Source organism: Uncinocarpus reesii, genomic scaffold, assembly GCF_000003515.1.
Source record: "Uncinocarpus reesii 1704 scaffold_1 genomic scaffold, whole genome shotgun sequence".
Classification (NCBI taxonomy): Eukaryota; Fungi; Ascomycota; class Eurotiomycetes; order Onygenales; family Onygenaceae; genus Uncinocarpus; species Uncinocarpus reesii.
The window spans coordinates 5,378,938-5,388,825 of record NW_003052500.1 but is presented as its reverse complement, the minus strand read 5'-3'; the positions used below and the strand labels follow the sequence as shown (position 1 = coordinate 5,388,825).

At 52.8% G+C, this 9,888-nt stretch overlaps 3 protein-coding genes across 3 annotated transcripts in view; 2 read left to right on the top strand and 1 right to left on the bottom strand.

Annotated features, from left to right (window-relative positions):
* The window catches only part of UREG_02062 (uncharacterized protein), a gene marked incomplete at both ends in the record, with an annotated part of 1,247 nt that extends 597 nt beyond the window's left edge, over positions 1-650 (top strand). Inside the window, 2 exons of the mRNA XM_002542500.1 lie at positions 85-502; positions 557-650. Of these exons, the coding sequence (XP_002542546.1) occupies positions 85-502; positions 557-650 (512 nt within the window). The remainder of the gene's footprint in view (positions 1-84; positions 503-556) is intronic.
* A 1,223-nt stretch (positions 651-1,873) lies between these two features.
* UREG_02061 (uncharacterized protein) lies at positions 1,874-3,723 on the bottom strand (the record flags this gene model as incomplete). The annotated part of the gene is made up of 6 exons (XM_002542499.1): positions 1,874-1,997; positions 2,082-2,543; positions 2,614-2,977; positions 3,141-3,333; positions 3,395-3,434; positions 3,491-3,723. The coding sequence occupies 6 exons, from the start codon at positions 3,721-3,723 to the stop codon at positions 1,874-1,876; spliced, it is 1,416 nt and encodes a 471-aa protein (XP_002542545.1).
* A 1,030-nt stretch (positions 3,724-4,753) lies between these two features.
* On the top strand, positions 4,754-8,989 carry UREG_02060 (uncharacterized protein; the record flags this gene model as incomplete). The annotated part of the gene is made up of 5 exons (XM_002542498.1): positions 4,754-6,439; positions 6,635-6,801; positions 7,131-7,318; positions 7,580-7,972; positions 8,298-8,989. 5 exons carry the CDS (start codon positions 4,754-4,756, stop codon positions 8,987-8,989), a joined length of 3,126 nt encoding a protein of 1,041 aa, XP_002542544.1.
* Between the last annotated feature and the right edge of the window lie 899 nt (positions 8,990-9,888).

Here is a 9,888-nt window from a genome sequence, read left to right as displayed (position 1 = left end):
GGCTCGCTCTCCCCGGATATACCATTAACAGCGTCTACAGCACCCGCGAGGTCACCATCACCTCCTGCGGCCCTGATGTCCCAGACTGCCCTGGAAGCATCCCAGCTCCCACTGGAACCGGTATTCCTCAGGAGCCTGCTCCCACCGAGTACTCCACCCGCATCATCACCGTGACCGACTGCCCACCAGAGGTTACCGACTGCCCATCGCACTCGACTCGCACCGAGACCACCATTGACATTATCCCAACTCGCAGCGACGACAGCCCGGCCATCCCAACTGAGAACCCACCATATCCAACCAATGGCCTCCCAAGCACCTCTGTCATCACTTACACCACCTGCGTCCCAACTGTGACCACCTCCGTTGTCACCCTCTGGCCCTCTCAGCCACCATCCGGCCCAACTGGCGGTAACCCAGTCCCAACTGGCGGTATTCCCACCGGTGGTCTCCCAAGCGGTGTCCCAAGCGGAACCGGTGTTCCTCCCCAGCCATCCACCACGTAAGTTGTGCATCCTTCTCCAATATTAGCGAATTGGTCTAACATTTGCCCCAGTGGCCCACCACCATTTGAGGGTGCCGCCAGCACTTTCGGTGGCTCCATCGTCGCCGCTGGTCTCGCCGCCATGGTCGCTGTCTTCTTCGCATAGATTCCTTTTCGATGACGATACCCACGATCTGCTCCAGTGATACCCCTTGCCGCCGTGTTTGCAAGCATCAGGACGTTAGGCGTGCTATTGGAGAGTTCACCCTGGGACAATTCTTTCGAGGCGGGGGTGAATATGGAGGGGGTTGGAACATGAGCGGCGGGATATCCCAGCTTCGTTTGAGGGATGCTGTTTTGGGGGGCTTCGGGAGAACAAACGGCAAGATTTATATTGTCTCGGGGGCGCCGAAACGCTTTCCAACAACGGGCATGATTGCTTTCTATTGTGGATATTCTTTTTTAAACTTCTCAGAGAGTCAAGAACCTCCCTTTCTGTGCATTCTTGAAAGCTTGGGCCGTGGTCGCCTCGCCTGTGCCTTCTGGTCCATTTCTGACTGATGTCTTTTCTATTTCCTTCCTCTTTCTATGTAACAACGCCCTTGGAGTAATATACGAGTCTAATTCCCTTTTTTCCGCTCGTCCCTTTGCAGTTAGGCTCCTGGGCCTTATTTCTTGCCCCAATATCAGTATATAATTCAGTAAACTATTGTAATCATAGATTCGACGCGAAAGATCTTCTCTATATTCAAAGCTCCGATCTCTGTCACAAGAAATTCCAAAGCCCTCTATAGATATTAATTCCAACCTCCCACCAACCCAAGGGCACACTCTTCATTCCCTCAGCCACTCCAAGGTACAAAGTTCAATTCTTTGCGGCGTTTCCGCCCTGAAACATTAGCGGCCGGTAAGGTTGTTTCGAATCCGGCCTTCCCGCTTCTCAAAGCGTTCTTGCCTGGGTGCAAACGCTTACCGGTGTTTTTGTTTGGCAACCCATTCCCTGGAAGACCGATGGATGGCCGCAGCTAACTAGTTAATTTAGTCGTGAGGGCTAGTTACACGGAGGGGGGTTCCGCGATACACAGTTCAACATTTCTATAGCTTTCCTAGCCCTTACTTTTGGCGAAAACGGGTTTTGGGAAGCCCTAGGAAAACGCCTTACCGAAGAAATAGAGCAATGGGGATACGCTGGGGATTGTTTTGAGTGAGACCGTTCCTCCTTGCTGCAGTGGGCTGGTGAAAAGGCTTCTTGAAGTTGCTCTTTAAAAGCAAACGAAGTGTTTCAGATCTTCCGTGACAATAGGGTTTTTGATTATATCCATATCTACATGCTCAAGCGACCGCTCCGATCCTCGACAACAGCCCCATTTGATACACAGCCTGCCCAATTTAAAGGGTGTAGCGGAAGCTGGCCAACCCTTCAATGATACGGCCATTAGCATCTGCTTGTCGGTTGGCCCGTTTGAAGTAGAGCACAAGTACTGTTACAATCACGAGGTTCACCCCTTGACACCTGTTCAGACAAACGACGATTAGGGGACCCGTGATACAATAAGCGGAAGGGGGGGGGAAACACAAAATGTCAAATAGGACTTACACAAGGGCAGTGTAAATTCCAGGATAGTATTCTGGTGCGTCCTGGGAACGGAAGACAAGGGCGCCCATCACTCCGCCGATGCCGCCGAAACTGACCAAACTGGCGCTGCAGAACGATCGTTTCCATTGCCCGCGGACGTTGTTGGTTTGCCATGCCATGAGCGTGGCCATGGTGGACTGACTGCCCGACAGGATGAAGAAGGTTCCCAGATACTGCACTCCCGGAGAAGGAACCCAGGCTAGCAAGCAGAAACCGAGAATTGCGGCAAGGCAGTTCACCACAACGATGGGGCTGCGCAGGCGGTACTTGTCACTCAGCCACCCTTGGACATACATCGTGATCGAGGCGAGGATGTATGGAGGAGTGACCAGCGCCTGCGCGGCACCAAGGCTGAACTTCAAGTAATCTCTTAAAATGATAGGGAGGAAGAACGCTATGGCATAAGAGACCGTTGTCGTACAACTGCGCCATCCAACGGGAACCATGAGCAATCTTGCATGTTTAGGGGAAAACACAGGTAGACGGATCTTACCAGAACATCAGAGAGTATGCCCACACGATTGGGTCCAGCGCAGTCTTGAAGAAAGCGCCAAAGCTGAAGGGCTCATCTTGCTGAGCACCGGCATCCTTACTAATATGGCGATTGACAAAGTCGATCTCTGATGGGGACAGAAACTTCCAAGCTTTGTGTGCATCCTTCCGGTGACCGACCAGGGCAATATGGCCAAATACACCGATTAGGCATGTCAATAGTCCCTCCATGATAAAGATCCAACGCCAGGGAGCGTGGCCTTGCAACCCGCCCATCTGCATGAAGCCGAATGCGAGGAGACCAGCAAAGGCACCCACCAAGTTATGGATCAGATAAAAGACGGAATATCTCTTGTACATTTCATCTAGACATAACGTCAGCCGCGAGATCCTGGGCAAGATTTGACAAGGAGAAGACATGCATCGAGTATACCATGAGCCAATTAGATAGATTGCTGCTGGGAATAAGCCGCTTTCTATAGCTCCAAGCAAGACGCGAAGTCCGGCCAGAGTTCCCCAGTTATTCACGAATCCGAATGACTTGGAGTGAGGTCAGAAGCAAGGTTTCATGCGTCACTGGGAGAAGACTTACAATAGTTACGATACCCCAGGAGATTGTGATTCCTGAGAGATAGACTCTGGGACCTAGTTTGGGGAAGATCATGGCACTCGGCCACATGCAGAGAACATAGGATCCGAAGAACACGAGCAGCGCGACACTCTGCAGGGTAAATCTATAAGCCGGAGCACGCCAGAACTATCGACAAAAGATGGATACAGACATAACGAGTGCCGACATTGAGCTGCAAGTCCTCCCGCATGCTAATCGGAAACATTTGTCAGTAATATAATGTTTCTGGGGGAGTTGAGCAGCGTACCCGGCGATCATGGCATTTCCAATGTTGACTCTGTCGACAATGCTGATACCAAACATTAGGCCCAGCGCCGGAAGCAAACGCAGATCAATCTTGCGGATGATCCTCCGCTGCTGCTTGTAGCTGTAGACAGGATCATAGTTGGGGTCCTCTTCTTGAGCTTCAAGCTTTTGGGGGATGGACGTCTCCATATGCTGGACGCTCTCAGCATCCTTTTCTTGTGAAGTCGCCGCCATTTCTCAGACGAGATGGGATTAATTGAGTTCTCTGATGTGGATGACGGGGTCAGGGATGCCCACTGCTGGTATTTGCATTTTGCAGCCTCCTACTTATACACGGTCCCGCCGCTGAGCTCTGTTCCCACTCTCGGATTCAGATCCGCTGCTTACCCCAACCCGCTCAGGGCAGCTTTCGAAAGTCTGGGGTCCGGGGAAAGGGGTATCGGATGCAGATCCGCTTGCAAGCCCTCGATGAAGAGCATCCGGCTCAAGGGCTTTATTCGCCGGTACCCAGAAGAGTGCTCGTTCCAGCAAATTCCCAGGAATCCCAGGCTGGGAGAAACGCGCTGTCGAAACAATGCTCGGGGCGTCACCCGGGCTTCCCTAGACTCGAGCTCTGTCCCGAGGATGGCTAGGCTTCGCCTCCCCCGCAGTTTTCCCCGGGTCTCTGGGCCCTAGTTAACCCTAAAGGCGCCTAACGACCTGATCTCAATGGGGCCACCATCAACAGGATATGGCAAATAACGATCTGGCAGCCCGTATTCCAATTGTTGCATCGTATTGCCGCATTTCAAATTGCTTACCTCGTCTCAAAGATGGCAATCAATGAGTGTTGATGGGCCACCGAGGCCAACTTGTCAATCTTCAACTGCCATTGATAACTAGTCAACAGCCCAATCATCTCAGATCCTGCAGCCGAGCCATGGGCCTGACCCGCGGGTTCTCGATATAATTCTATAATATGGGGAAAGCGGTCCACAAGCATGATTTGTTGCAGGAAGAGACTAATAAGCGAGCAATTCCACTCATTCGGAGTCTTTCCCGTTGAGCTCGGTAATTTGCTTCTATCCTTAAGCTCAAAGTATGGTGTCGCTGTTTCTCGGAACATAAACCCGAGCGCTGTTGAAGTTATCTAGACCATGAAAGCAAAGGTGCTACGGAGTGTTTTCGTTATCGAATTCATCCGGCTCCTGCATTGCCTCTCTCCATTTTATTTACCGCCAGGAAATTGGACTCTTAATTCTGTAGCACCTAGCCTTCGTCGACCATGAGCGAAACCACATCTCCCTCCGCGACAGCGGCCACCGATTTCGAGAATGCCCATCGCGGCTTCATTGGAGCTTTAGATCCATGCATAATCAAAGCCAGTGACGGCCGCACAGTGTGGAATAATGAGGAATACAAATTCCTCCAAGAAGAGTGTCCGCCCACGGCCAACCGCTCGCTCTGGCGCCAAGGTCGATTATGTTCGATACAAGGCCTTTTCGAGGTCACTCCGGGGATCTACCAAGTCCGGGGGTTCGATATCTCTAACCTGACGATAGTGGAGGGAAAGGACGGCATAATTGTCATCGATCCCCTCGTGTCCGTGGAATGTGCGGCAGCTGCACTGGATCTCTACCGAACACATCGCGGTAACCGCAGCGTCACCGGCTTGATCTATTCACATCCACATATGGACCACCTCGGGGGTGCAAGGGGAGTGTTACCAACGATGCCGGATCCGTCCATTCCAATCATTGGGCCAGAGGGTTTCATGGAGGAGCTCACGAGTGAGCACGTCTATGCCAATGATGCGATGAGACGGCGAGCAGCGTACATGTTTGGAAGCCATCTCCCAAAGGGCCCCGCTGGACAAATCGGCTGCGGTCTTGGGATGACCGTTTCAAGCGGGACGAATTCGTTAATTCCACCCAACTTGTTAATTCGCAAAACTGGCGAAGAGCATACCATAGACGGAGTAAGAATCATATTCCAAATGGTCCCCGGATCGGAGGCGCCAGCAGAGATCAATTTCTTCTTCCCAGATCACCGAGCGCTGTGTATCGCTGAGTGCGCCACGCACACGATGCACAACATCATCACGCTTCGCGGGGCACAGGTGCGGGACGCAAGAGCGTGGTCACGGTATCTCGATGAATCACTCGCCATCTTCGGCCCAGGGTGCGATGTGCTATTCGCAAGTCACCACTGGCCCACCTGGGGCCAGGAGAATATCGCCAACGCACTGGTCGAACAGCGGGATCTCTATGCATACCTCCATGACCAGACGCTCCGCATGGCCAATGCTGGAAAGACGGGCATCGAGATCGCAGAAGAACTGGCTCTGCCTCCAACCTTGCAGGAAGCCTGGCATGTTCGGGGATACTACGGCTCCGTTAGCCACAACGTCAAAGGTATTTATCAGCGATACATGACCTGGTTCGATGGAAATCCAGCTCATCTATGGCAACATCCCCCTGCCGAAGAAGGAAAACGATATGTTGAATGCATGGGTGGAACCCAGAGCGTGATTGCAAAAGCCCAGGAATACGCGGCAGAGGGAGACCTCCGCTTCGCTGCGACTATCCTCGACCACGCCGTCGCCGCAGACCGTACCCATCGAGAGGCAAAGCTGGCTCTCGCAGGTGTTTACGAAACACTCGGTTTCGGCGCGGAGAACGGCACATGGCGTAATTTCTACCTCACGGAGGCGCAGAACCTTCGACAGGAGGAGGGCAACAAGGCAGCTCCCATGGCGGGATTCGGCCTACCAGCGGCAGTAGAGGAGCTACTGGGCGTGCTGTCCATTCGCCTTGATGGCCTCAAGGCCGCAAACGAGCGTTTTGCGATTGAAATCCACATCCCAAGGAATAAAGAGCGCTGGCGCGTCAATTTGAGCAATGGAGCGTTGACATATCGGTGTCTTTCTGAGGAGTCGAAATTTAATGCTCCGTCTGGTCTGACGCTGACTGTGAGTAGGGAGGAATTAAGAGGCCTTGTTTTAGGAGATGTTTCCATAGCAGATGTCACGCGTGAGGGGGATGACGGGCTACTGTCGAAATTGCTTTCTTTCGTGTAAGAAGGGCTGATGTAGATAATCAACTCATGGATACGAGTGAATCGTACTTCTGATTTATGGCCGTTTTCCAATGACGATTGAGCATAGCGAACGAGAGCATGCGTATCTTTGCCCAAGGCAAGAGATAGCGCTCTATGGGAGCTTCCCCTGCTGTTTTCGCCTGACATCGTTGCTCTCTCTTGCGCAGATTGCGCTTTCATTCTTCCTTCACTGTCCTTCGTGCTTGAATTTGATGTGACTTGGAGCAATAAGTGGTACGCTCTGAAAGGGCAATGGAACGCATGGGGAATACGGGGAAAAAGCGTTCCTTTTGCCAGTTTTAAGGGTTGTAGTCTCAATTAGCAGCTGCGTGTCAGCTTTGCCGCGTCGGTATTCCTAGTCAATTGTGCTTGATGTAATGATAGCGCGGATATCAAACTGGCCCAGCCGATGCTGCAGGCAGCGAATCCAACGCACGCGCTCACGCCAGATGAAGCTCGACAAGCCCAGCTGGACAGAAGAGTCGGAAACAGCCGCTACTTGTGGCAAACTCGCTTCAGCTGGCTTGGAGCTGATGCTATTATTATCAATTGTTTCGCTCGAGGAACATGCTCGGAAGAGAATGTCCTCAGCTTGAAGAGCGTGAAAACGCTGGTTCTGAGAAGGGGATCTCCCAACGCCGTGCGATAGCGGTGGCGAGCAAAGGGCTTTCTATTCTCGTGCCGGGTGGTCCTGGGGACATGGTTCTGGGTTTGCGGAAATCGCGGTGTCGTTTCATCCACGAGCCCGAGAGTGTGATCCTGGGGAAGGGCAAGTTATAGGACTCATTCTCGATTATTTTGGCCAGAAGAAGACAGCTAGTTAATTAGTTCATTGCTGGCCTGATAGAACACCGCAAGTCAACCGAGTACGGAGCAGCATGGCCAACGAGCCCTCACGGCGTGATGCAGTGAAGGATTTGATCGAAATGTCCTGCGCAGGGATGCTCGATTAGCACGGGTTTCTATTTATACCCAGTCCCTGCTCATCCGTAACATATTGCTTCTTGTCCAGGTGGCGCTCTTGGGCCACATCCCCCAACGGCGTCCTTTTCCATCTTCTGGTCCAGATACGAAGCTGGAAATTTCCTTGCCGCGCTTCGATCGCTGCCAAATGACACGGAACAATCGAGCAGAATACGACAGCGCTCCACCTGGGATTGGCCAGGTCGATGGCCTCCATCATGCCTAGGCGCTGCTTCATCACCGGTCACCCCTCGTCCTGCCGTGTGTGTTCTGTTCCAGAGGACAAGATGGCAGACAGTGTCCAACACCGGCAGGGCAGAGAGAGCCAACAGCTGCGCACCTCTCAGCCATGGGTGTCCCAGCCCCAACCGCGCTGTGCCCTTTGATTCCGCGTTGGCTTGCGTGATAGTGACCGGTGGCCAAAACACGCCTCCAGGCCGTGGTTAGCGCGGGCCTGGCGGTTTGGCCCAATGTGCTGGTCACGGACGCCAGATAATTTTGAACATTTGCCGTCTCGGGAACTTTCGTGGGGAATACGAAAGCCATCGTCCTCTCATTAGTGGGATTTGCTCGTCCTCGTCCTGTTGAATCTCTGCATCTCGCTTTGGGATTGGGCGTGCTGCAGCTTCGGTTGCTGGTTGCTGAAGGGCTGATTTGCTCTGTTAGTTATTATTGTTGTTGGCTCCCGCCTTGCGGTGCCAACTGTTGTTTCGCATATTATTCTGCATTGGGAGGCGCGGGAAATCCTACACTGGATCTTTTAAAAGGGCCTGATATCGAGCATCTTGAGCTTTTTTGGTTGAAGAAACAGCTTTCCCAACGAGCCAAAATGAATCATACTCGGCAACCTCGGATTCAGGCATGGGAGGGAGGAGGGTACAGCACTCCGCGCTCCGTCACCCAGCATCTTGTGCCGCACGACCCTTCCAGGGTGATTTTTGATAGCGCCAAATTCGATGGCAGCTCGAGTCTCGACCACGATGTCAACGACGCTGAATCCCGCTCCACCCGTCGCCGGGGCTTCTGGGCTCGCTTGAAGCGGTCAAAGAGCGACGGCGCACGCAGGGACGAGGGCGTGTCGACTGTCCCGAACAAAGCTGCTCCTCGACCTGCAAGGACTGGCGGGACGCTCGTCTGGGACGCGGAGCAGGAAATCTGGCTGTTTGCCCGCAACGACGGCACGCTCAGCAACTCTCCCTGGAACGAACGCCGTCTGTCGGTGCCAATGTCCACTTCGAGCTCGGAGTCTGCCATGACCTATGCCGAAGAGGATCTGCTCTTTGCACAGCTACCGGGACATTACCCGCTCAGCAACATCTACAACTGCATCAACCATGACCAGGCGCTCCCAGAATACGACCCTATCAGGCACGCTGACGATGTCGGCAGAAGGACTAGTTCCGATGGGCAGTGGATGCTGGTCGCACGGCGAATTGGACAATCCACGTCGACGGACTGAAGCCGCAGCCGGCTGCTTTTGTTTTAACATATCTGCATACAAGAAAGAAATCACAACCGCCGATCTTAATCCCGACGAAAGGGGGACATATTGTTAAGCTACATTACTTGACATGCGGCTTGGATGGCCTGCATCTGGCTGAACACTTTGAGCATGTCAGTAGGGTACGGGTGACAGCAATCCTCCAGAGTAAACTTGCTAATCAGGCTATAGGCATGTCACCGCATCTCACGCTCGTACAGAGCTGGCCACGTCGCAAGACCACCCGCGCGGTCTTGCCGGCCCTGTTCAAAGGCGGATGTTAAAAGGCACTTCTTCCTCTCCGAGAATGGTATGGTAACTGAGGATAAGTGTCAAATGAGGAGGATCATCAGCAGCAGCTTGCAGAAGATGAGGATGTACTTGTATGATAGCAATATAAAAATCTGGAGCTGGATCTCTACTTCCATCCCCCGTCTTCCATCCTGTTCTATCAGCTCTGATGCCCAAGACATTGCCCTAGCATATCCCCCCAGGTGATATCTATGCTCATCCACTCCTGCACAGCCAGCACCAGTCTTCCTCTCCGGTTCTGATATCACACACGTGATCGGTATATTCCGTGCTCTCTTTGGTGCTCTGTTGTGCCAGGCAACGCGCTCCTGGTGCCTGGGAGTCGCGCTAGCATTGTTTACCAACGCGTTAACCAGTATAAAAATGGGGAGCTGTTTGGAGCTCCCCTCCGTTCTGTTCTTAACATCTCCCCATCCCTCCCATCGTTGCATGTTCTCTCTTGAGATGAAGATTGGGTAACTGTTGGTGATCATATTTTTTTGCCTGTATCCCCTTGTGATCAAAGCTGTTTGTTCTCAAAAGCCCCTGTCTAGTTTAGCAATCGTTTGCTGATCTGCTGCAGGACA